This window comes from Saimiri boliviensis, chromosome 7 (genome assembly GCF_048565385.1).
Source record: "Saimiri boliviensis isolate mSaiBol1 chromosome 7, mSaiBol1.pri, whole genome shotgun sequence".
Classification (NCBI taxonomy): Eukaryota; Metazoa; Chordata; class Mammalia; order Primates; family Cebidae; genus Saimiri; species Saimiri boliviensis.
Genome location: NC_133455.1, coordinates 34,298,288 through 34,326,101, shown reverse-complemented (window position 1 = coordinate 34,326,101; position 27,814 = coordinate 34,298,288). Strand labels below are relative to the sequence as shown.

General features: G+C 40.9%; 1 protein-coding gene across 2 annotated transcripts; it reads right to left on the bottom strand.

The window, feature by feature from the left end:
• Positions 1-1,854: 1,854 nt before the first annotated feature.
• IKBIP (IKBKB interacting protein) lies at positions 1,855-27,814 on the bottom strand. Of its 2 annotated transcripts, none has more exons than XM_010340189.2 (3): positions 27,535-27,814; positions 16,838-16,955; positions 1,855-2,878 (listed from the first exon to the last, which is right to left on the bottom strand). In XM_010340189.2, the coding sequence occupies exons 1-3, from the start codon at positions 27,711-27,713 to the stop codon at positions 2,123-2,125; spliced, it is 1,053 nt and encodes a 350-aa protein (XP_010338491.1). In that variant the 5' UTR covers positions 27,714-27,814; the 3' UTR covers positions 1,855-2,122. The 2 variants fall into 2 exon arrangements, with proteins under 2 accessions (XP_010338491.1, XP_003929642.1); XM_003929593.4 differs by lacking the exon at positions 1,855-2,878 and adding an exon at positions 12,483-15,010 and having other exon boundaries at positions 27,535-27,810.

Here is a 27,814-nt window from a genome sequence, read left to right as displayed (position 1 = left end):
TGATGGCCCACCTTGCAGATTTTGGACTTGCCATCCTCTATAACCCATGTGAACCAATTATTTAAAATAAACCTCTCCCCCTCTATCTGTCTCCACATCCTGTTGCTTCTGTTTCTCTGGAGAGTCCTGACTAATACACAAGTTTCTGATAATAATGACTCAATTTTTCTTTTTTTTTTCTTTTTTTTTTTTTGAGACGGAGTTTCACTCTTGTTACCCAGACTGGAGTGCAATGGCGCAATCTCGGCTCACCGCAACCTCCGCCTCCTGGGTTCAGGCAATTCTCCTGCCTCAGCCTCCTGAGTAGCTGGGATTACAGGCACGCGCCACCATGCCCAGCTAATTTTTTTTGTATTTTTAGTAGAGATGGGGTTTCACCATGTTGACCAGGTTGGTCTCGATCTCTCGACCTTGTGATCCACCCGCCTGGGCCTCCCAAAGTGCTGGGATTACAGGCTTGAGCCACCGCGTTATCTATCTATCTATCTATCTATCTATCCATCCACCTACCTACCTACCTACCTACCTACTTACCTGTCAATCATCTATCTATTCATCCATACTATTGGCTTTGTTTCTCTGGAGAATCCTAACACAACAGGCAGCTATTGATCTATTTTCTGTCACTTTAGATTACTTTGCAGTTTCTAAAGTTTTATATCACTGGAATTGCCAGTGCTGTTAGAGCCTCCTTTTTTTTTTTTTTTTTGAGATGAAGTCTTGCTCTGTCTTACACTCCCAGGCTGGAGTGTAATGGAGTGATCTCTGCTCACTGTAAACTCCGCTTCATGGGCTCAAGCAATTCTGCCTCAGCCTCTCAAGTAGCTGGGATTATAGGCACCCACCACCTTGCCTGGCTAATTTTTGTATTTTTAATAGAGATGGAGTTTCACCATGTTGGTCAGGCTTGTCTCAAACCCCTGACCTCAGATGATCCACCCGCCCCTGCTTGGCTTCCCAAAATGCTGGGTTACAGGGGTGAGCCACCGCGCCTGGCTTAGAGCCTCTTTCTCTAGTTGCTTTGGCTACTTCTGGTCACATCATCATCACACATGAGTTATGTTGTTTTGAGGCAGAGGCTTGACAAGCCCCCTTCAACCCATCCCTTCCCCCCACAAACCTTTCTCTAGAAGCCACTTTCCAATCCCTTTTAAGTAACCTACTTGCTGTGACCTGAATGTGTCTCCCCAAAATTCAAAGGTTGAAATCCAAGGTGAGACATTTGGGAGGTGATTAGGTCATAAGGTAGGAGTCTTCATCAACAGGATTAGTGCCCCTATAAAAGAGGTCCCAGAGAGCTGCTTGCCCTTTCTACCATATGAGAACACAGCTAGAAAGTGCTATCTATGAACTAAGAGGTGGGCCCACACCAGACACCAAATCTGCCAGCACCCTGATCTCAGACTTTCCAGCCTCTTAGAATAGTGAGAAATAAATTTGTTATTTATAGGCTATCTAAATTTCTTGCTATATTCTGTTAAGTAATAGCCCAAACAGACCAAGACACTATTGTTCCTTTCCCTGTTTCCTAAAGCCATGAAAGACTCAGAAAGGTGTACTTTTTATTTCCCTGCAGCTCACTGGCTGTGACTTTTCTAGTTTCTCTTCCTCTAATTGGATAATGAATGTTGCAACCCTGTCCCCTGAGGGGTAGTTCTTCAGTTAGGTCCCCAACCACACATGCTGGGCTCCCTAGGGGAAGGGATTCAGATTCTGCCCCTTCAAGATTTCCCAGTGCTATCAGCAGATTCTGCCTCTCCTCATGTGTGTGTGTGTGTGTGTGTGTGTGTCTGCGTGTAACAACATGCATGTCAGGAGGATGGATAAAGTTCTTGCTACATAAAGTTGCAAAAATAGGTTTTAGCATATTTATTTTGGAAAATTAACCTGTTTAAAAGTTTTATTTTTGCTGTACAAAATAGGATTAAATACAAAATGACTTTTACTCCAAAATACCATTATTTCTGATTACCAGTCTTCTTATAACAAGAGAGGTCCCATTAAAAAAATTACCTTAGTCTAATCTCAGTAATGTCAAACTAATTCTTTTTTATTTTTGTTTAATTTTATTTTTTTATTTTTTTTCTTTTTTCCATGGGAATCATCAAACCATAATGTCAAACTAATGCATATCTGAAATGTGTGCAATTTCATCTTTAATATCCTTAATCTCAGCTTGGACTATTGTTAAATTAGATATTTTTTCATTTAAGAAAGCAATTTCTTTCCCTCTTTGCAGTAAGTCGGTAACCAATCTCCCAATTCGTAGGGTTAAATCATTTACTAATGGTTCTAAACGAGCAAAGTCCTTCTTTAGATTATACACCTTTGGTTTTAGATCATTTGCAAAAGTTACTGTCTTCAGAACTTTGGCTCTGTCACTTTCTAACCTTAGAAATCTATCTGTATGTTTGTTGAAGTCACTCTTTAGCTCAGTTAGTGTCTTCTTAACAGAGTTAATTCTTTGTGAATTTTCAGATGCTACCCTTCGGAGCATTGCTGTTCGATCAATGCTACTTGAAAGAAGATCACCAATATTTTTTACTGTACTTGTTTCTACTTTTTCTATTTTAGTTTCTAGTTCTTGCACAGAATCTGTCAATGATATTACGTCAGTTACTAAACCTGAAATTCGTCGCATATCTGTTTTTACAGTTGTAATCTTGAGACCGACATCTTTTGTCATGGAAGTTGTACTTTGTTCTACTTTTGTAATGTCTTGAGAAAGCACTGTCAGATTGTTGTTCAGTATATCCTGTTTTTCAGTTATCCCGTTGAACCAAGTTTTTACCTCATTAATTTCTTCCTGTAGATGCTTTAGATGAGCAATTATTTGAAAAGACTTCAGCTGTTCCATGATAGCTTCAGATTTCTGCCACTATAAGAAAATATAATATCACAATGATTAAATGTATTAGAAGCTTAGCATTTAAATTTCATCTTACATTTTGTGGCTTTTTTTTTTTTTTGAGATGAAGGTTTGCTATGTCACCCAGGATGGAGTGCAGTGGCTTGACCTCAGCTCACTGCAACCTCCACCTCCTGAGTTCAAGTGATTCTCCTGCCTCAGCCTCCTGAGTAGCTGGGACTACAGGTGTGCATCACCAGGCCCAGCTAATTTTTTTTTTTTTTTTTTTTTTTGTATTTTTAATAGCGACAGGGCTTCACCATCTTGGACAGGCTGGTCTCAAACTCCTTACCTCTGGTGATCTGCATGCCTTGGCCTCCCAAATCCATATCTGGAATTACAGGCATGAGCCACCATGCCCTGTCTTATGTTACTTTGTAACTACAATTTTACCATTCTTCTGGAAAGCATATGGTAAAAGATGGCTTCAAAAGTAAGAGACGGGCCGGGCGCGGTGGCTCACGCCTGTAATCCCAGCACTTTGGGAGGCCGAGGCGGGTGGATCACGAGGTCAAGAGATCAAGACCATCCTCTTCAACATGGTGAAACCCTGTCTCTACTAAAATACAAAAAAATTAGCTGGGCATGATGGTGCACGCCTGTAGTCCCAGCTACTCGGGAGGCTGAGGCAGGAGAATTGCTTGAACCCAGGAGGTGGAGGTTGCAGTGAGCCGAGATCGCACCATTGCACTCCAGCCTGGGTGTAACAAGAGCAAAACTCCGTCTCAAAAAAAAAGGAAAAAAAAAAAGTAAGAGACTTTAGAACAATATAAGTGAAATACTAATGAATAAGTAGGAAAACATTTGAGAAAATTTTGTGAAATGTTACTGAAAATTAACATTTTTACGTTGCATTATTTTCACAATTGATCCTCTGTACAGTAATAAAATGAGCTACATGAGACAGTGATGTATTTTTTCAGTTGCTGAAGAAGAGAAAAAAAAGTTTCTTCCGGCTGGGCTTGGTGGCTCAAGCCTGTAATCCCAGCACTTTGGGAGGCCGAGGCGGGTGGATCACGAGGTCAAGAGATCAAGACCATCCTGGTCAACATGGTGAAACCCCGTCTCTACTAAAAATACAAAAAAATTAGCTGGGCATGGTGGCACGTGCCTGTAATCCCAGCTACTCAGGAGGCTGAGGCAGGAGAATTGCCTGAACCCAGGAGGCGGAGGTTGCGGTGAGCCGAGATTGCGCCATTGTACTCCAGTCTGGGTAACAAGAGCGAAACTCCGTCTCAAAAAAAAAAAAAAAAAGTTTCTTTCAATGGAGCTTTGCAGGGTAAGACAAGGTAACAAAACTTCTTTTTTATTTCAGCTTTATTAAGGTATAATTGACAAATTAAAATGTATTTATTTATTGTGTACAATGTAATGTTTTGATATACATATATACACACATATTGTGAAATGATTAAATCAGGCTAATGAACATATCTGTCCCCTCACATTTTTTTTTTTTTTTTGTAGTAAGAATATTTAAGATCTACTCTCCTAGAAATTCTTTCTCTTTTTTTTTTTGGAGATGGAAATCTCACTCTGCCACCCAGGCTGGAATGTAATGGCCCCATGTCAGCTGACTGCAACCTCTACCTCCTGGGTTCAAGTGATTCTCCTGCCGCAGTCGCCCGAATACATGGTATCACATTTGTGCACCACCATGCCTGGCTAATTTTCCTATTTTTAGTGGATATAGGTTTTCACTATGTTGGCCAGGGTGGTCTGAAGGTCTTGATCTCACGTGATTCACCGGTCTTGGCCTCCCAAAGTGCTAAGATCATCAGGAGTGAGCCATTGCATCCAGTCTCTTAGCAATTTTCCAGTATATATCATTATTATCTATAATCATCATGCTATACAGTAGCTCTCCAGAACTTATTCTGTTTTTTTTTTTTTTTTTTTTTTTTTAGATGGAGCTCACTCTGTCACCCAGGCTGGAGTGCAATGGTGCAGTCTCAGCTCACTGAAACCTCTGCCTCCCGGGTTCAAGTGATTCTCCCGCCTCAGCCTCCGGAGTAGTTGGGATTATAAGCGCATGCCACCATGCCTGGTTAATTTTTGTATTTTTAGTAGAGACAGGGTTTCACTATGTTGACCAGGCTGGTCTTGAACTCCAGACCTTGTGATCTGCCTGCCTGGGCCTCCCAAAGTGCTGGGATTACAAGTATGAGCCACTGCGCCTGGCCTATTCATCTTGTTGAACTGAAACTTTGTATTCTTTGATCAACATCTCTCTATTGCCCTAACTGTCCCCTCTAGTCCCTTGTAACCACCATTCTACTCTGTACTTTTGTAAGTCTGACTCTTTTAGATTGCATATATAATTGAGATCATGTAGTATTTATCTTTCTGTGCCTGGTTCATTTCACTTAGCATAATATCCTTTAGGTTTATCTATGTAGTCGCAAATAACAGGATTTCCCTCTTTTTAAAGGCAGAACAACATTCCATTGTGTGTGCCTGTGTGCGCTTGCCTGTGTTACTTATCCATTCATCTGTTGATTGACACTTAGAATGATTCTACATAGCTTGGCTACTGGGACTAACTCTGCAATGAACGTGGGAATACAGATAATTCCTTGACATATTGATTCATCTCTTTTGGATACATATCCAGAAGTGGGATTGCTGGATCATATGATTATTATTTTTACTGATTTTTTTTTTTAGAAACCTCCATACCGTTTTCCATAATGGCTATACATTGCCACCCACAGCGTACAATGGTTCCCTTTTCTCCACATTCTCACCGGCATTTATCTTTTGGCTTTTTATAGTATATATTCTAATAGGTGTGAATTGATATCTCATTGTGTTTTAATTTTTCCTTTCCCTGAGAATTAGCGATGTTGAGCATTTTTTCATATACCTGTTGGCCATTACTATGTCTTCTTTTGAGAAATGTCTATTCATTTCCATAGCCTATTGTTTAATTGGGTTATTTTCTTTTTTTCTTTTTCTTTTTTCTTTTTTTTTGAGACGGAGTTTCGCTCTTGTTACCCAGGCTGGAGTGCAATGGCGCGATCTTGGCTCACTGCAACCTCCGCCTCCTGGGTTCAGGCAATTCTCCTGCCTCAGCCTCCTGAGTAGCTGGGATTACAGGCACGCGCCACCATGCCCAGCTAATTTTTTGTATTTTTTTAGTAGAGACGGGGTTTCACCATGTTGACCAGGATGGTCTCGATCTCTTGACCTCGTGATCCACCCACCTCGGCCTCCCAGAGTGCTGGGATTATAGGCTTGAGCCACCGCGCCCGGCCTTGGTTTATTTGTTTTCTTGATATTGAGTTGCTTGAGTTCCTTATGTATTTTGTATATTAAGCCATTCTCATATTTATGGTTCATGAGTATTTTCTCCCATTCTATAGGCTGTCTTTTCACTCTGTTGATTGTTTCCTTTTCTGTACAGACGATTTTTAGTTTGATGCAATCCTATTTATCTATTTTTGCTTTTGTTGCTTGTGCTTTTGGGGTTCTATCCAAAAAAATCTTTGCCAAGACTAATGTCAGGAAGCTTTTTCCTCATGTTTTCTTCTAGTAGTTTTCATTTTCTGGTATTACATTTAAGTCTTTAACTTATTTTGAACTGATTTTTGTATATAGTTTGACACAAGGGCCCAGTTTCATTCTTCTGCATAGGATATCCAGTATTCTCAACAGAATTATTAAAGAGATGTCCTTTCCCCATTGTGTGTTCTTGGCACCTTGGCTGAAAATCATTTGAACATATACTTGCAGATGTATTTCTGGGCTCTTTATTCTGTTCCATCAGTCTTTTTTTTTTTTTTTTTTTTTTTTTTTGAGACGCAGTCTTGCTCTGTCACTAGGCTACAGTGCAGTGGTGAGATCTCAGCTCACTGCAACCTCTGCCTCCAAGCGATTCTCCTGCCTCAGACTTCTGAGTAGCTGGGACTATAGGCATGTGCCACCACACCTGGCTAATATGCTTGGCTAACCTATTTGCCTAGGATGGATAGATGAGTTAAGAGTCTATCAGTAGCTGAAAAGAGCACATCAGTGAAGGCCGGGGATGGTGGCTCATGCCTGTAATTCTAGTACTTTGTGAGGTGAGGTGGGTGGATCACGTGAGCTCAGGAGTTCAAGCCCAGTTTGGACAATGTGGTGAAACCCTGTCTCTACAAAATATACAAAAATAGCCAGGCTAAGCTGAGAGGGTAACTTGAGTCTGGGAGGCAGAGGTTGCAGTGAGCTGAGATCATGCCACTCCAGTATGGGTGACAGAACCAGACTCTTTCTCAGACCAAAAAAAAAAAAAAAAAAAAAGTACATTAGTGATTTGAATATTTATTTTAGTATTATTTTTTCAGATAGAGTCTTGCTGTATTGCACAGGCTGGAGTGCAGTGGCACAATCTTGGCTCACTGCAACCTCTGTTACCAGAGTTCAAGCAATTCTCCGGGGCCTCAGCCTCCCAAGTAGCTGGGATTACAAACATGCATCACCACACCCAGCTAATTTTTCTTTCCTTTTTTTCTTTTTCTTTTTTTTAGTAGAGATGGGCCTTTCACCATGTTGCCAACTCCTGACCTCAAGTGATCTGCCCACCTCAACCTCCCAAAGTGCTGGGATTACAGGCATAAGCCACCGTGCCCAGCTTGAATATTTATTAAATTCCTATAGTATATTCCAGGTACTAGGCTTAGATGCTGCCCTGTAATGTTAAATATTGTCCGGATCTACAAGCACAGCAACATGGTTCAAGACTATGATTTCTGGTTCCAATCTGCCTTCCAAAAACTTGCTAAAGGGTTTTTTTTGAGACAAAGTCTCTCACTCAGTGGCCAGGCTGGAGTGCAGTGGTGCCATCTTGGCTCACTGTAACCTCTGCCTCCCAGGTTCAAGTGATTTTCCTGCCTCAGCCCCCTGAGTAGCTGGGGTTACAAGTGGCTGCCACCATACCCGGCTAATTTTTGTATTTTTAGCAGAGACGGAGTTTCACCATGTTGGCCAGGACGGTCCTGACCTCGTGATCTGCCTACCTTGGCCTCCCAAAGTGCTGTAATTACATGCTTCAGCTACTGCATCCGGCCAGGATCTTTAACTTCTATTAAAGGACCTGAAAATTTTATTGATCTATATAATTTAAAACCATTTGGATCAGGCGCAGTGGCTCACACCTGTTATCCCAGCACTTTGGGAGGCCAAGGAAGGAGGATCCCTTGGAGTCAGGAGTTTGAGACCATCCTGGGCAACATAGAGAGACACTCCTCCATCTCTACTTTTTTAAAAATATATTTTAAAAAAGGGTAAATAAGTAAATAAAACCACTTAAAGCCAGAAGGGATCTTAGAGATTATTGGTATATAATAATGAGAGCCTTTACTATTTAAAACTAAGCCCTAAAATAAAGTGCCCAGAATATGCAGTGGCAAAACCTATGAATAAATTAGAGGAGTCTAGCTTAGGACTATTTAGCATCGCTTTCTCCTCTTCTTCAACATTTATTCATTTATCAATTCCTTTTTTTTTTTTTTTTGACATATAGTTTCACTCATTTCCCAGGCTGGAGTGCAATGGCGCGATCTTGTCTCACCACAGCCTCTGCCTCCTGGGTTCAAGTGATTTTCCTGTCTTAGCCTCCCAAGTAGCTGGGATTACAGGTATGCACCACCACACCCGGTTAATTTTGTATTTTTAGTAGAGACAGGGTTTCTCCATGTTGGTCAGGCTGGTCTCAAACTCCTGACCTCAGGTGATCTGCCTGCCTTGGCCTCCCAAAGTGTTGGGATTACAGACATGAACCACCGTGCCTGGCCTGTTGATTGCTTCTTATGCTCAAGGGCCAAACGATTTTAGAGCAAAGCTATAGCTTTTGAGGGACTTAGGAGTCTAGTTTAATGGCAACATGGTAGAGAACACATTTGACTGAATTATTTCTTTTGAGTTATCAAGATAGTTCTACTAACAGCAGATTTGTTGTGATTTTTCCTCCCTGGTTGAATAGTAGCAGGCCCCATGGTGTAGTGAGAGGTCCTTGGCCTCTGGAATTGAACAGACCTAGGTCTACAGTGTGACTGCAAGTTTCCTAATGTTTCTAAGTCTCCATTTCCTTATTTGTAAATGGGTCTAATAGCTAGCAAAGGTGTAGTAAGAATTAGTGCTAATAACTGGCACAATGTAGGTAATAAATACATACAGCTGTTAAAATGATGATGATGAGCTGTGCGAGGTGGCTTATGCGTGTAATCCCAGCACTTTGGGAGTCCAAGGCAGGCGAATCACGAGGTCAGTAGTTTGAGACCAGCCTGGCCAAGAGACCAGTCTGGCCAGTATGGTGAAACTCCATCTCTACTAAAAATATAAAAATTAGCGAGGCCTGGTGGCAGGTGCCTGTAATCCCAGCTACTTGAGAGGCTGAGGCAGGAGAATTGCTTGAACCTGGGAGGCAGAGGATGCATGAGCTGAAGATCGTACTATTGCACTCCAGCCTAGGTGACAGAGGGAGGCTCCAACTCAAAAAAAAAAAAAAAAAAAAAGATGATGAATGTAAATTTCCTAGAAATGCTTGACATACATGTAGGTATATCATTTTAACAGGTGCTAAAATGTGTTTTCTCCTCTCCTGCTGTGTAAAGCTGGGGTGAAATAGTTTGATTTGTATATAGTTTATAGGCTGGGTGTGGTGGCTTATGCCTCTAATCCCAGCACTTTGGGAGGTCGAGGTGGGAGAACTGCTTCAGCCCAGGAGTTTGAGACCAGCTTGGGCAACATAATGAGACTCCATTTCTACAAAAAAATAAAATTAGCTGGGCATGGTGGTGTGCACCTGTAGTCCCAGCAATCTGAGGAGCTAAGATGGGAGGATCACTTGGGCCTAGGATGCTGAAGTTGCAGTGAACTGTGATCACACCACCACACTCCAGCTTGGGTGACAGAGTGAGATCCTGTCTCAAAATTAATTAATCGATAGCTTATAAATTGAAATGACCAGATGCTAGGAAAATTTGCAGAGCTTTTGTCTGCAAATATGAAATAAGTCTATAAATAAGCAAATATGAAATAAGTCTATAAATAAGCAAATATAAAATAAGTCTATAAGGAATGTTTTTTTTTTCTGAGTTTGGTAAATTTTCAGCATCTTTATTATGTAATGATATCATATCAAAGTTTCAGTAAGATTATAAATTCATACAAAAGTCTACAATTAGGTTGAGATAAAAAATACTACTACTGGCTGGTGAGATGGCTCATGCCTGTAATCCCAGCACTGTGGGAGACAGAGGCAGGTGGATTGCCTGAGCTCAGGAGTTTGAGACCAGCCTGGGCAACACAATGAAACCCCGTCTCTACTAAAATACCAAAAAATTAGCTGGGCGTGGCTGTGTGTGCCTGTAATGCCAATTACTTGGGAGGCTGAGGCAGGACAATTGCTTGAACCCAGGAAGCAGAGGTTGCAGTGAGCCGAGATCATGTTATTGCACTCCAGCCTGGGTGACAGAGCAAGGCTTCACCTCAAACAACAAAAAAATAGTAATACTAATTTTGCATCTTATGGGTTTTTCAATGATGCCATATAGGCTAATAAGTCAACATTTTTAGTTGTAAAATATACAAGTACACTTAGTTAATAGTTTCCAATCATTAAGCAAAATTTAAGGCAATATTACTATATTTTAATATTGTATGTTCAAAAGTTTAAAAACAATTAGATGCTTGTATTGTAAAAGTGATTTATTCATAGGCCGGGCGCGGTGGCTCAAGCCTGTAATCCCAGCACTTTGGGAGGCCGAGGCGGGTGGATCATGAGGTCAAGAGATCGAGACCATCCTGGTCAACATGGTGAAACCCCGTCTCTACTAAAATTACAAAAAATTAGCTGGGCATGGTGGCGCGTGCCTGTAATCCCAGCTACTCAGGAGCCTGAGGCAGGAGAATTGCCTGAACCCAGGAGGTGGAGGTTGCGGTGAGTCGAGATCTCGCCATTGCACTCCAGCCTGGGTAACGAGCGAAACTCCGTCTCAAAAAAAAAAAAAAAAAAAAAAAGTGATTTATTCATGTTACATTAAAAAAATTGATCCAGTACTCTTTTTTTTGTTTTGAGATGGAGTTTCACTCGCTGTTGAGGCTGTACTACAATGGGATGATTTCAGCTCACTGCAACCTCCGCCTCCCTGGTTCAAGCAATTCTCCTGCCTCAGCCTCCCAAGTAGCTGGGATTACAGGTGCCCACCACCATGCCCAGCTAATTTTTGTATTTTTAGCAGAGATGGGGTTTCATAATATTGGTCAGGCTGCTCCTGAACTCCTGACCTCAGGTGATCCACCCACCTTGGCCTCCCAAAGTGCTGGGATTATAGGCATGAGCCACCATGAGTTGATCCAGTACTCTTACGCTTTTGAGATAGGGTCTTGCTCTGTTACCCATGCTGGAACATAGTCGTGCAGGTCACTGCAACCTTGAACACCTGGGCTCAGCCTCCTTCACAGCTAGAACTACAGGCATGTGCTTTTTTTGACTTTTAGTAGACATGAGGTCTTGCCATGTGGTCCAGGCTGGTCTTGAACTCCTGAGCTCAAGCGATCCTCCTACCTCAGCTTCCCAAAGTATTGGAATTACAGGAGTAAGCCATTGTGCCTGGTCGCACTCCTCCTTACACATTTTTTTTTTTCATAGGGATGAGAGGTCTTACTGTGTTACCCAGGCTGTCTCAAACTCCTGGGGTCAAGCCATTTTGCCTCAGTCTTCCAAAATGTTGAGATTATAGGTACGAGGCACTGTGCCTGGCCGCTTTATAAGAAATTGATATAAAATTTATTATCAGTTACCAAGATACAAAAATGTGTTTTAGGATATTGATAATTTTCCCTGAAGAAAAGACTAACAATGTAATTTAATATTTAATACACAGAAAAGTTTTTTGAAATTTTAAGCACTGGCTAAATAAATGAATGGATGAAACAGTGAAAGACAAATTAAGTACATCTAAATCTCTCTAATAAAAATTTCTTGGCCAGGCACGGTGGCTCATGCCTGTAATCCGAGCACTTTGGGAGGCCAAGGCGGGTGTATCACGAGGTCAAGAGATCGAGACCAACGTGGTCAACATGGTGAAACCCCGTCTCTACTAAAAATACAAAAATTAGCTGAGCATGGTGGTGCGTGCCTGTAATCCCAGCTACTCAGGAGGCTGAAGCAGGAGAATTGCCTGAACCCAGGAGGCGGAGGTTGCTGGGAGCCGAGATCGCGCCATTGCACTCCAGCCTGGGTAACAAGAGTGAAACTCCGTCTCAAAAAAGAAAAAATTGCTTAATAGGAAAACCTCTTCCTAAATACAGTATATATCTATGTCTATACACACACACATATATACATTAATAGTTTTCTCATGTTGTACTTGCACGAGTGGTTTTTCTTTCCCTGTGTCATTATGAAGCAGTGGCCACCTTGCTTCCATTTACTTTCAGTAACCATTACCGTGTTATATATAAGTTCATAATAATTTAAAAGATACAAGTTCATTAAATGTGGTGATAGGTAAGAAATAATATTTAAACATGAAGAGTGTAAGAGGTCACGTCTGCCTTGACAGGATGGAGGTTAAAACAAAGTTCCAGCTAACTTTACCATCTATTTTATTAGTATGAAAATAAAAGTAAACAAATAGGAGTTTTGTCAGTGCACACAAAGAAGAGACATTCAGAAGTCAGTAAGTATAATGTTAAGACTGCAAAAATTAATGCTGTGCCCCTTAATAATAGAACTCTTCAGGCTTATTTTTATGACTCACGGCTGTCTACCACTGGCCCTCCTAACTCCAATGCAGACCGAGTTTGGGGGTTCTCCAAAAACTTGCATATTTACATATTAAAACTACTTGACCACAACTACCTTTTTGTAACTGACTGCTTTCAAGTTCTTTGTGTGTTTAATTTCACTGAAACTGCATTATAAAACTGGTAAGATTATTGACAAAAACAAACAAGAACAAACTTTCACATGCAGTTGACTACATTATATGATTTCAAATAAGATAAAATCAATTTGTAAACAAGTTTAGTGGTGTGGTTTGGGAAATCTTTAAAATGACTTGATTTTAACTCCCATAGTTATTAGCGTAACTCGTTATCACAGTTAAGTTACTTTTCCCTCCTTAAAACAGGCCACAGGCTTATTTATTTTTATTTTAAGTAGATTATCTAGAGATCATGGATCTAGCAAACTCATGTCTAACACAGTTAGAACTTAAAACTCAGGTATATAAAGACATTTCAAAGATTTATATACACATAATTCATAAGAAAGACCTTATGTAAGAACATACTTACTCTGATTTTAAAAGTCTTACAAGTATGTGTAACACAGTTTGGAACCTTAACAAAAACTAAAATGTTTCCCAGGCTTCATAGTTTTCAGAAAGTGCATATTAATTCATAGCAAAGGCACCAGGCTCTCCCTCAGGCATGTTATCTTTTATTTTACACAAAATTCCTATGAACTTGGTTGTCTGGATTCTTAACCTGCAGTGAATTACATAAGAAAGTGAAGAACTGGCTGAGGCAGGCAGATTATCAACTAACCTGACAGCAAGATCAGGTGACAGAAAAGGTATGAGACATAGGTTTGAAAAACGGCAAACTGGGGCCATTTAGTGAAGCAGTAAATACTCCCCATTAGCCCCTGAAGACATCAATATATGTGGGTCCAATATAATAGGTGAAATTAATAATGATGTCCACTAATTCTTTAAAAAACATTAAAGCCGGGTGCGGTGGCTCACGCCTGTAATCCCAGCACTTTGGGAGGCCGAGGCGGGTGGATCACGAGGTCAAGTCAAGACCATCCCGGTCAACATGGTGAAACCCCATCTCTACTAAAAATACAAAAAATTAGCTGGGCATGGTGGCACGTGCCTGTAATCCCAGCTACTCAGGAGGCTGAGGCAGGAGAATTGCCTGAACCCAGGAGGCGGAGGTTGTGGTGAGCCGAGATCGCGCCATTGCACTCCAGCCTGGGTAACAAGAGCGAAACTCCGTCTCAAAAAAAAAAACATTAAAAATAATAAGTATCTTGTTTTAAAAGTAGAGAAATATTTGTAAAGAACTATTTCTATTTAAAATGGCTAAAATGACATAAGTTTTAGTGCTTAAAAAGATAAGCTTCGATTATGTGGATAATCCATTTGTGTGGACATCTTGTTTATTTTCCAATAATGTAGGATAAGATGAGGCATATCAAAATAACTCAAAATCATGGAACTAATCAATTCATGTATAATGATATGGTTCATCAGAATAAATGTCATGAATTTAAAAATCACCACCAATTCCTTTATTTTCTAGATTATATTCTTTTAAAGTTCCCTTTTCTCCTGTACTTGAATATGCTATAAAATCGTGAACTCTTTCTTTTAGAACATCCAGTTCATTTTGCATCTTTAATATGCTATTATCATACTGAATTCCTTCAAGGGTTTTCTGCATCTCCATTATTTCAGACACTGCTTTCAGCATATCATCTTCCATATTAAACATCTGCATAGTCAAGTCTTCCATTTTCTTTTCTGTTCCTATCAGATCCTGAGAAACTCTGAGAACCGAGTGAATAGCACTTTCAATTGTTGGCAAATGTGTCTTGCATTCTTCAACTTTGGGTTCATAGTCGGAAAGTTTATTAGTCAGATCTTCATCTCTGGCAAAGAGGGCATGCTGTTCCTCTTCTAACTTTTCAACTGCCTTTGTATCAGAGCTTAGCTGCTCCTCTACTCGCAGGAGATCTTCTTCTTCTTGTCTTTTTACTGTTCTAATATTTCTTAGTGTGCTGTCTTCCAAATCTTTTAGCCGTTCAGTGAGCAGTTTTATTTCCTGCTCAGCCGAGTTAATTTGGACAGTTACTTGAGAATGTGTATGTTTTGCTTCTGATTTGAAAATGTCTGTATTAGCATTCATTTCTTCTAGGCTTCTCTTCCAGAAATCTGTAATATTCTGAAATTTCTCATTTAGGCTTTGCATCCTTTGAGTAAGCACCTTTTCATTATTTTGAACGTCATGCATGATATCTTGGAGGTTGGATACTTCCTGCTCAAACTGGGTCATCAAAGACATGGATGACGTAGCTTCCTGCAGGATGCTTTCGGTAGTCTCAAGCTGCATTTATAACACAAAACAATTTCCAAGGCTTCTTAATAATTTTCATATTAGAGAAACACACTTTAACAAACAGGAGTATAACACATGCCAAGTTAAAATTCTGAAGATGTCTAAAATATCCAAGTACATCAGAATCATACTGACAAAGACATTTATTATGTCAATAGTTTTCACAAAGCTTAGCCCTGTGTCTTTTTTTTTTTTTTTTTTGAGATGGAGTCTTGTTCTATCACCCAGGCTGGAGTGTATGAAGCCATCTCAGCTCACTGCAACCTCTGCTTCCCAGGTTCAAAGGATTCTCCTGCCTCAGTCTCCCGGGTAGCTGGGATTACAGATACGCACCACGATGGCTGGCTAATTTTTGTATTTTTTGTAGAGATGGGGTTTCACCATGTTGGCCAGGCTGGTCTTGAATTCTTGACCTCAAGTGATCCGCCTGCCTCAGCCTCCTAAAGTACTAGGATTACACCACTCCTGGCCAGCACTATGTTAAAAAAATACACCTGAATATATAATCCTAGATATTTGAGCATTTCTATAGAATCATATTCAAGAGAAAAATAATGTTAAAGGACCTGAAATAGATCACAATTTCCTCTTTTTAACTCCAGTGGTAACTTTGATGTCATTTTTATGGTTATTTGGCTTTTTAGAAACTGTAACATTATATAAAATTTTATATCTTTCCTAAATCCTATAGTTCTGGAAGGGTTTCTGCCCGAAAAAAAAATTTCCACCAACTTCTTGCAGAGAAGGTACTAGAATCAGGTCTTACAGATACAAAAGCAAAAACAATTAAAAAACAGTTTAGTGAGACAAGTCAAATGGAATGGTAAAGTGTTTTAAGTATTTGTAAATTATGCTAAGCCCCTGACACCTCCTAATCTGTATCTGGAATACAGAAGGCCAAGTCATAGACCTCTTTTAGTCTACACTTAGATAACAGCTTTAGAGACTACAGAAAAGCTTGGAAGTGATCATTAATTTATCATATGCTTATAGCATTATGCTGAAGACATAATACTGAGCAAGATACACTTCTGCCCCTAAGCAGCTTAGTTTAACTGATGAGAAAGACAAGTGTTTATGCACTATGACAGGGGAAGTGCTATGGAAGCATTTAGGTGGAGATCCAACCTAGACTTCAGTGATAAAGGACAGTATTTTAGAAAAAGCAATATCTAATATCTGCTTCCAGTTGCTTGTTCTCTAAATTAGCCTACACACTACTACTAGAATAAGCATGTTGGCTAGGCTGGTATCTTAACTCCTGACCTCAAGTGATATGCCTGTCTCGGCTTCCCACAGTGCTGGGATTACAGGCACGAGCCACTGCTCCTGGCTTAGGCTAGCCATTCTTAAATGCATAGACATATATCCTTAAAAAGTAGAAAATAAGGAAAAAAAATGGATAGATCTTTTCCCAATAAGTGCTATTCATATTCTAATTTTATGTCCAAAGATCAACCATATTTTCAGATGAGACCGAGCGCGTTCAGGATGGTAATGCCATAGACATGATCAACCATATTTTCAATGCTCTAGATACCTGGCACATAAGTAGAAAATTAACATCATGCCAATATGAACAAACTGGTCTTTTTCAACACTAGAAGTTGTCATATTAAAAAATCCTTGTCCTTCAAAATGCAATCTGAGTCAAAATGGATCAGAGGGAGAATGTCAAGAGGTAGGAAGATCAGTGAGAGTTAAAACAGTAATAGTCTAAAAGGCAGGAAGAAAGAAGTCCTGAGCTGGGATAAGGAAATGACAGTGGGGAAGTAAAATGGGAAAAACTTCTCAGATAAGCCAGTTAATAATTACCTTTTCTGAAATTAAACTGATTTTACTTTGAAGTCCTTGGAATTCATTGGCTTCTAATTTCAGTAACTGATACTGGTTTTCCACCTTTGCAAATTGTTCTGACTGCTGAACTACAAACCTGGAAAAGAAAAGAAAAGAAAAATCACTACTCTCCAATTCATATCCATTTAAATCTGAATTTCAAGGATAATTATACCTACTTCTGTTAAGAACAATATAAATTCTGGTATGGGTAGTTGTATTTTTTTTTCTTTTTCACAGACAGGGTCTCACTCTGTCACCCAGGTTGGAGTGCAGTGTCACAATCATAGCTCACTGCAGCCCTCAACTCCTGGGCTCAAGTGATCCTCCTACTTTAACCTCCCAAGTAGCTAGGACGACAAGCTGGTTTAATTTATTTTTCTTTGTAGAGAGACAATATTGCTATGTTGCCCAAGGTGGTCTTTAGCTTTTTTTTTTTTTTTTTGAGATGGAGTTTTGCTCTTGTTGCCCAGGCTGGAGTGCAATGGCATGATCATGGGTCACTGCAAACTCTGCCTCTTGGGTTGAAGCAATTCTCCTCCTCAGCCTCTCAAGTAGCTGGGATTATAGGTGACTGCCACCATGCCTGGCTAATATTTTAACATTTTTAGTAGAAATGGATTTTCACCATGTTGGCTGGTTTTATACTTCTGACCTCAAGTGATCTGCCTGCCTCAGCCTCCTAAAGTACTAGGATTAGAGGCATGAGCCACCATGCCTGGCCCCAAGGTGGTCTTGAATTCCTGGCCTCAAGTGATCCTCCTACCTCAGCCTCCAAAAGCGCTGGGATTACAAGTGGAGGTCAACATGCCCGGCCTAAATGCAGCTTTTATCAGTTTATTTTGACAGATTTACATGTGGTAGGTACTGATTTAACTCATGCAAAGATGGGTAAAGCACTGCCCTTTTTCACAGTTCACAGCTCATGGAATAAGATGGTGTGATATCTGTAATAGATGTATGCACAAGAAATATTTTAGAGGAAGACACAGTGAACAATTTAGAATAGGATCTTTGATCTCTACTGTTTTTCACAAGGCCATATTTGGGTAATATCTAGAAAATAGGTATCTTTATGCTGAAATGTAGGAGAAACAAGACTTATGTATAAAAAAGTATTTTAAAACTGAAATGTGGAAGAGTACACTGATGAAAAGCAGTGGAGAGGAAGAGAGAAGTGATAGTAATTAGATGTTGCAAAATAGCAGGGGGTGTGAAAAGAGGTATAAAAATAGAAAAGAGCTGTTGCTGAAGTGACAATAGATCACGATCAGTGCAAAGTGTATAAATTGTACAATTAGTTGTACTCAACGACATGACCTGTATAGGTGTACTTGAGATGTCATTCTAAAATTGGAGTTTATTCTTCACCACGGGTAGAATCATAAAAAGTTACCTCAATCTTTAAAACAACAAATCAACATCTATTTATACAGGATTTGAAATAGCTAGCACAAAAGAATTGCCTTGGACCTAATACCATTTTGTCTACTTTAACTCAATTCTTCAAGCGCAGAGAAAAACAGTTGAAATTCTTTGCATATTGAGTCTTCAAAAAGCAATGGAGCAGAGCCATGAGAAGTATCGCCCTAAATCACAGTCCTCAGACAAGTGATTCAAAAGCTTTGCTATATTTCTTAGTCACCTGGCAGCTTTAACAAATCTGATGTCTGAGTCTCATGAAGATTCTAATTTAATTAGTTACGGATGTGGCTTGGATGTTGGAAACTCAACAGCTTCCCAGGTAATCTAAGTGCACAGTCAAACTTAGAACCATACTGATTGACCATGTTTTGTGAAATTAATTTCCACTGAAAGACAATCATTTAAAGATCCCAAGGCTTACTGGAGAGGCGAAAGACTTTTCAGAGTAAGTGCAGTTATCTGAGCTTTGTGCATCCTTGCAAAAGTGGTAATGCTCTGAATTCATGAATGGCATCATTAGGCTAACTGTAGCTACAAAACTGTCCAAAGTTAAATTAGACAAATGTTTACAATATTGGAGGAAACAAATTTCTTTTGATGATGGTGGTTAATTTCTATCATATGGCATCCCAGGTTACATTATTAATACAGATTGACTTTTCTCCTGTGTTTAAATTAATAGGAACCTTTAAAGCTTCTGGTTATTAGAAAACACTATTATCCTAAATCTCAAAAGATGGAAGGGTGAACATAATTCTTTTTTCATTGGCTGTTTCATTTCTGGCTTTTAAGAGTTTTTTTTTTCTTTTTTCTTCCAGAGTATAGGATATCTGAGACCAGCAGATAGAGACCCTATTAAGAAAGAGTCCACCCTAAAGAAATAGAGTTGCCTTCCCCACACCTTCCTGACCCTTCCTGCCCTCCCCCAACAAAAAAAAAGAGGAAGAAAAAAAGAAATACAGTTAATTTCAGAGACTAATTTTATTATCCAATACTCCACTCCACCATAGATCTATACTATAGATTAGCAAGCTTATTCAGAATGAAATCATTATTATAAAAGAGACTTTAGTATAAAAGTTGATTAACTACAAAAAATACATTAAAGAACTTTCTCAGGACTTCTTTTCAAATTCAAGCTTTAAACAAAACCTGTGTCATGTTAGTGGAAATATCATTTCTGATGATAATTAGTAGGTTTTTTTGATGGTTAGCCTCTTACTAAAATTAAAAAAAAAAAATTCGGCCGGGCATGGTAGCTCATGCCTGTAATCTCAGCACGTTGGGAGGCTGAGGCAGGTAGATCACAAGGTCAGGAGATCGAGACCATCCTGGTCAACATGGTGAAACCCCCCTCTACTAAAAAAAAAAGAAATACAGAAATTAGCTGGGCATGGTGGTACGTGCCTGTAATCCCAGCTACTTGGGAGGCTGAGGCAGGAGAACCACTTGAACCTGGGAATCAGAGGTTGCAGTGAGCCAAGATCGTGCCACTGCACTCCAGTCTGGTGACAGAGCGAGACTCCCTCTCAAAAAAAAAAAAAAAAAAAAAATTCATCCTTGCTACATATGAACAGTGCATATAAGAAAAAAGTACAAAGCTGACTTAGCACTAGTGATGAAAAGTGGTCTGTGCAGTGCTGAGTTAAAATAGATTTAATTTTTCACTTACATGTGCCAGAAACTATTCCAAATACTTCATAAATATTAATTCATTTAACATTAAAGAAGATAATTGACTTTCTTTTTTTTTTTTTTTTTGAGATAGGGTCTTACTCTGCCACCCAGGCTGGAGTGCAGTGGTGTGATCTTGGCTCATTGGAACCTCCACCGCCTAGGTTCAAGTGATTGATTACAGGTGTAAGTCACTGCACCTGGCCTACATGACTGATTCTCTAGAAGTCAAAAATATGCTGAGAAGGCTGCTTCAGTTCTGAAAAACTAAGCTTTCAAACTGGCATCCATGTTAGTGTGTAAGGTGCTTCATTTCCTTTTTATGAGTCGGGGCATATTCTTTTTTTTAATATGGTACTTCAAGTTCTGGGGTACATGTGCAGAATGTGCAGGTTTGTTACATACATATACACGTGCCATGGTGGTTTGCCGGACCCATCAACCCATCATCTACATTAGGTATTTCTAATGGTATCCCTCCCCTAGTCCCCCACCGAGTCAGGGGCATATTCTAAGAAGAGCAATTCCTAGTCTTGCCATTTAGTTGAGGGTAAGAAATAGGCAATTAGGTTCTGCTAAAGGGTATACCTTCTAGTAGAAGGAAGAAAAGAACTATAAGTAATTCTGGACTCAGGGATTTCTATTTCTAGGATCTTGGCCTTTCTTTGGGGATTAATATCAAAGGGATGCCACGAATCATACTGGTTAGGTGGGTGACTGGAATACCTCAGCTCTGTCATTTACTAAGCTGTATAACCACTTTGGGCAAGTTAAATAACTTTGATGTTTCCTCATCTGTGAAGTGGGGATAATACCTTATATTATTATTATTATTATTATTTTTTGAGTTGGAGTCTTGCTCTGTCACCCAGGCTAGAGTGCAGTGGCATGATCTCGGCTCACTGCAACCTCTGCCTCCTGGGTTCAAGCAATTCTCTTGCCTCAACCTCCCAAGTAGCTGGAGGCTATAGGTGTGTGCCACCACACCCAGCTAATTTTTGTATTTTTAGTAGAGACGGGGGTTTTACCATGTTAGTCAGGCTGGTCTCCAACTCCTGACCTAGTGATCCGCCCACCTGGGCCTCCCAAAGTGTTGGGATTACAAGCATGAGCCACTGTGCCAGGTCTAATTTTATTTTTTTGACAAGATCTCGCTCTATTTCCCAGGATGGAGTGCAGTGGTATGATCATGGCTCACTGCAGCCTCCCAGCTCCAATCCATTCTCCCACCTCAGCCTCCTCAGTAGCTGGGAACACAGGCATGTGTCATAATGCCTGGCTACTTTTTAAATTTTTTATAGAGATGGGGTTCTTCCTATGTTGCCCAGTCTTGTCTTGAACCCCAAGGTTTAAGACAAGAAATACTCGTGCCTTGTCTTCCCAAAGTGTTGGGATTATAGATGTTAGCCATAGCACCCAGCCAATACTTTGTAGGGTTAATAGTCTGTTTTTCAATAGGGTCTCATTCTGTTACCTAGGCTGGAGTGCAGTGGCCTGATCATACCTCACTGCAGCCTTGAACTCCTGGGCTCAAGTGATTCTCCCATCCCAATCTCTTGAGTAGCTAGGACCACAAGAACACTACTACCACTGGCTAATTAAAAAAAAATTTTTTTTGTAGAAATGAGATCTGGCTATGTTTTTTTTCTTTCTTTCTTTCTTTCTTTTTTTTTTTTTTTTAAGGCTGCTGAAGAGGAAGAGGTCTACGGTGATGCAAACATAGTTCACTGCAGTTCAGACTCCCTGGGGTCAAGCGATCCTCTCACCTTGGCCTCCCAAAGTGCTGGGATTATAAGTGTGAGTCACCACACCCGGCTGAGTTGTTGTAAACACTAAATAGTTATTGCTATTCATAAAAGCTCCTGGAACAATAAAGCATAGCACATCAGCTATTTCCTTTAAGTACTGTGGCCCCTTCCTTTTCTCTTTTTGGTGATGGAGTCTTACTCTGTTGCCCTGACTGAAGTGCAGTGGTATGATCTCGGCTCACTGCAAACTATGCCTCCCAGGTTCAAGTGATTCTCCTGTCTCAGCCTCCCAGGTAGCTGGAATTAGACGCCTGCCAACAAGTCTGGCTACCTTTCTTTCGGACTACTTTGTGCAGCTACTCTTCTGTCCTTCCTATATGCCTGTGATTGCATAAAGGAGCAGGGTTCCCACCCACTTGCACTTGATAGAAGCCCCAGGCCTGTCTGCCTTTGAACATTAAGTATAAACCGGGTTGTGTTTATGGCAAATGAAGGATGGAATAGATTAGATAGATTACACCACTTATAAATCACTAAAGAAAAATAACTCTTGTTTTTGGGCCTCTTCTCACTATCATATCATATCATGTCATATAGCCTTGTGGAAGAGTTAGACATAGGCAAAAGGGACCCCAGGCTACTTTTAGTGTAGTGTAGGCCTTACAAAAGGAATCTTCCTGATTCCTTCATAAGCCATTGCAGTCTATAGAGATCTCATACAGATCTATCTAGGGTCCTGTGGTAATGAATGGTTTACATTTCCCTACAGTGCATGGTGGTAATTATTGGTGTGTGTTGCCTCTGTATAGTTCCTTTAGGAAGGTTACATGGTGGTAGACAGCTGATTGAGGACTTATAAATTCAGGATTTCCTCTGGCTCTATTTCAGCTTAATGAAAAAGATGCAAATAACCAACGGAAGCTGTTGTTATAGAACTTCTGCAAGGAAAGAAGTTCCAGGGCCACTATTAGGGTCAGTATCCACTTAGCCCTATGTTTCATACAATCTATAGCCTCATTTTTAGCACAATACCCAGGTTTCAAGAAAACCTTGACTATATTCCATTTTTAAGAAGCAGGGCATTTAAAGTATACCCTTGTCTTTTAGATAAAACTCTACTAACAGAAAGAAAACTAGAACTAGAAATGGAGTTAGCCAAGGTTTTACAGTAGGATTTATAGAGAAAATTATATTGGATAACAACAAAAAAAATACCAATTATATGACTTGTTTAAAGAGCTTTTGATTTTTTGTATAGAATTATAACAGATACTATAAAAAAACTTTTATAAAAGCAATGAAAAAAAATCTGTTGAAATATCCTTAAGAAACACAATTTTCACAATGGAATTTCCAGCTGATTAAATTTCCATGTAATTAAATAAGGATGTGTGACAGGTTTTGTGTCTTGTTTAGTAATTTCACAACTTTTTAACTTTCTGAAAGCAGAATCTCAATTCTTTTATCTGAAATTTTTCCATAGGATATATCGCGCCTTTTTTTTTTTTTTTCTTGACATAGGGTCTCATTTTGTCACCCAGGCTGAGTGCAGTGGCTCAATCATAGCTCACTGAGACCTCAAACTCCAGGGCTCAAGTGATCCTCCCACCTCAGCACCCTCAAGTAGCTGGGACTATAGGCATGTTATTTTTTTTTTGTATTTTTCGTAGAGACAGGGTTCTACCACATTGCCCAGGCTGGTCTTGTACTCCTGAGCTCAAGTGATCCACTCAACTTGGCCTCCCAAAGTGCTGGGATTACAGGTGGGAGGCACTGCTGCACCCAGCCTTTATTTAGCAGGGAGAAAATATTAAAGTAACACACTTTTAAGTTTCTTACATATTATTTCTCTTTCCTTTCCAAATAGAAAATGGTCTGAAGACAATGACATAGTGCAATTCCTTGAAATCCTCCTTGGGCAGTGAAAGGGTTCAGATTTTTTTCCTCCAACTTAATCAGATGAAGAGTGAGAGGACAGATAAGCAATGTTTAAGAGTACACAGAGAGACACACATATGCACTTGTATTTTAACCACCAGGGCCCTGTCAGTACAGAAAGCATTTAATAAGGATTTGATGGACTGACTTTTAGATGCTGAATTATGTGTTTTAGTGGTAAAGATCTCAATGGCTTTGTTAAAATTCTAGTGAGCTTTTAAGTATTTTAAGATGCCAAACACTTGCTTTTTATTTGGAAAATATTTACAAATGCCTTATGGTGATAAATTTTTATTCCCAAATTTACTATGAATAAATATTTTGCTATAAACAGTAACCAAAGTACAAATGCTTCAATTTTTGCAGCAAAAGATTTCACAAGAGCAACTGTCAACTAAATAATAATGGTAGAATGGCTGGGCGCAGTGGCTCAAGCCTGTAATCCCAGCACTTTGGGAGGCCGAGGCAGGTGGATCACGAGGTCAAGAGATGGAGACCATCCTGGCCAACATGGTGAAACCCCGTCTCTACTAAAAATACAAAAAAAAAAGTTAGCTGGGCATGGTGGTGCATGCCTGTAATCCCAGCTACTCAGGAGGCTGAGACAGGAGAACTGCCTGAACCCAGGAGGCGGAGGCTGCAGTGAGCCGAGATCGTGCCATTGCACTCCAGCCTGCGTAACAAGAGCGAAACTCCATCTCAAAAAAAAAAAAAAGAATGGTAGAACGTGCCCATTAAAAAATACATAAAATACAGGCCGGGCGCGGTGGCTCAAGCCTGTAATCCCAGCACTTTGGGAGGCTGAGGTGGGTGGATCACGAGGTCAACAGATCGAGATCATCCTGGTCAACATGGTAAAACCCCGTCTACTAAAAATACAAAAATTAGCTGGGTATGGTGGTGTGTGCCTGTAATCCCAGCTACTCAGGAGGCTGAGGCAGGAGAATTGCCTGAACCCAGGAGGCGGAGGTTGCAGTGAGCCGAGATCGCGCCATTGCACTCCAGCCTGGGTAACAAGAGTGAAACTCTGTCTCAAAAAAAAAAAAAAAAACAAAACATATAATACATATATTTTAGAGACACAGGGTCTTTCTCTGTCTCTCAGGCTGGAGCAGAGTGGTGTAATCATCGGTCACTGCAGCCTCGACTTCCCAGGCTCAACCTATCTTTTCACCTCAGCCTCCCAAGTAGCTGTGACTACAGGTGCGTGAACACCACCACACTTGGCTGTTTAAAATTTTTTTTGTAGACATGGTCTATGTTTCCCAGGCTGGTTTCCAACTCCTGGCCTCAAGCGATTCTCCTACCTCAGTCTCCCAAAGTGTTGGGATTATAGGCATGAACCACTATGTCTGGCCCCCAAAATTATTTTTGATATAGCAATGTTTTATCATTTTGCAAACACATAGCTCAAATGAAATCTCCCTAATGAATGTAATACATTTTGGTCTTTATTGTCTGCAGGCAGTAAAGAATCACTAACAGCAAATTCCTGATGTTTTATTCCCATAAAATTTAGTTTTCTATTAAAGCTAACCAGGATAGTAACTCACTTTCTCAGTACAAAAAAGGTTGTTTATTTATTTAGGCAAGTCTCGCTCTGTCACCCAGGATTGCAGTGGCAGATCTTGGCTCACTGCAACCTCCACCACCTGGGTTCAAGTGATTCTCCTGCCTCAACCTCCTGAGTAGCTGAGATTACAGGTATGTGCCACTAGGTCCAGCTAATTTTTGTATTTTTGGTAGAGATGGGGTTTCACCATGTTGGCCAGGCTGGTCTTAAACTCCTGACCTCAAGTGATTAGCCCACCTCGGCCTCCCAAAGTGCTAGGATTACAGGCATGAGCCACCACATCTGGCCCAAAAAGTTTTTTTTTTAAATTTACTTAAAGAAGGTCACCCTTTTAAAGGCATAAGAGCAGTTTATTTAAAACAGTAAATTCAGTACATTTATTCCTTTCAGATCAAAATTAACATATTCCGTATTCGTAAAATAAACAATGCTATCTTTTTTTTTTTTTTCCTGAGAAAGAGTCTTGCTCCATCGTGCAGGCTGGAGAACAGTGTCATGATTTTGGCTCACTGCAACCTCTGCCTCCTGGGTTCAAGCGATTCTCCTGCCTCAGCCTCCTGAGTAGCTGGGATAACAGGAGCGTGCCACCATGCCTGGCTTTTTTGTATTTTTAGTAGATGCAGGGTTTTGCCATGTTGGCCAGGCTGGTCTCCGACTACTGACCTCAGGTGATCTGCCTGCCTTGGTGTCCCAAAGTGCTGGGATTATAGGCATGAGCGGGAGCGGCCACCGCCAGTTGACAATTCTGTCGTTTTTGAAGAGAGCATTTAATTACTTTATTGTAACAAAATTTAAAAGAAATTTTTTTTAGAGACAGAGTCTGGCTCTGTTGCCCAGGCTGGAATGTAATGGTGCAATCTTAGCTCACGGTAACCTCCACCTCCCCGGATAGAGTGATTCTCCTGCCTTAGCCTCCTGAATAGCTGGGATTACAGGTCTGTGCCACCATGCCTAGCTAATTTTTGTATTTTTAGTAGAGATGGGATTTCATTATGTTGGCCAGGCTGGTCTCGAACTCCTGACTTCATGATCCGCCCACCTTGGCCTCCCAAAGTGCTGGGATAACTGGTGTGAGCCACTGAGCTTGGTCGTAACACATCTTTTAACTCTGAAAAATACACAATTTCAGATGAGTCACCAGTAAAGTATAATTCCATATGTACTAGCATCAAAAATGTTCTAGACATCCAGGATCTCTTCTAAAATTCGATCACTCTGGAAGACTGACAATAGCCTTACTAAATAACTCTGCAAATAAATGAAAAATGGAGAAAAATTCTATTAAGGTGCCAGTCTTATTAAAATGAAATGTGCTATTCCCTCTCTACCCCCACAAAAAAATTCAGAAAATAAAATTCACAAGTTGGTTGTAAGGTTATTTCTAATATTCATTTTTCCTAATGACACCAATATACCGCCATTTACCTGGTTTAAAAACTGCAACTGTTTAAAGTGGACACGAGTGCTATGGTTTTGTAGCTTTACCATATCGAAGTTCAACCTATCGCTAACTTAGTAAAAGACCTTAACTTCACAATGCATGCACGGTGATCAACATACGAGGTCTCCTCCAAACTCTGCTGTTATCATAACGATCTGGGTTTTTTGTTGTTGTTGTTTGTTTTTTGAGACTGAGTCGGAGTCTCTCTCGGTCGCCCAGGCTGGAATGCAGCGGTGCAATCTTGGCTCACTGCAGCCTGTGCCTCCCGGGTTGAAGCGATTCTCCTGCCTCAGCCTCCGGAGTAACTGGGACTACAGGGGCCCACTACCACGCCCGGCTAATTATTCGTATTTTTGGTAGAGACGGGGTTTCACCATGTTGACCAGGCTAGTCTCGAACTCCCGACCTCCAGTGATCCACCTGCCTCGGTCTCCCAACATAATGATCTGTTTTAAGGTTGCAAATATTTCCATTAGGCATTTATGAGGCAAGTAGAATGGGGCAGATGGGTCCCGGACTGGGGCACAGTAGACAAGAAGTAACGGTTTCTAACAGGAATGCTTCTGACACGTATCGCGCGCTTCAGAAAGTGTGGCCGAATCTGCAGCTCTTCACGAACGGCTAGTTCCCAGACCTTAGCCTCAACGCCGTCTGAGCGATATGGGCATGCTACCAGTACGGGAGAAAACGAGATACAGGAAACGCGCGAAAGGGAAAAACAAGGCCGGGCTGTCTCCTGCCTTCGGGGAAGAGACAGAGGCACAGAAGGCCCAGGTCTGGGGGGCTGGATCGCCTCCGTCGGGATGCGGAGCCGGCTGGGAGCCCAGGCAGCAGCGGGCTCGCAGGAGGCCGGCCGGGGAGCCTCGCGTCCACTTACCAGGCTAGGCCCAGGCACGTCCCCAGCGACAGCAGACTCAGGCCCGTCCGGGGGTCCGCCCAGCCCCCGCCTCCGCCGCCCGGGGCCTCGGGGCTCTTCCTGTCCTCGCTCCGCTTCCCGGGCTCCGCAGCAGGGGCTCCCCTGGGCCCCGACTTCTTCCGGCTCTTCACGTCAGACATGTCTGGAGGCCCGAGCACGACAAGCCCCGGACGGCTTCTTCACCGGGGAAGCAGGACGTGGCCGCCTGGGCGTCTGCGGGAATCCTGGGCGGTGACCGCGC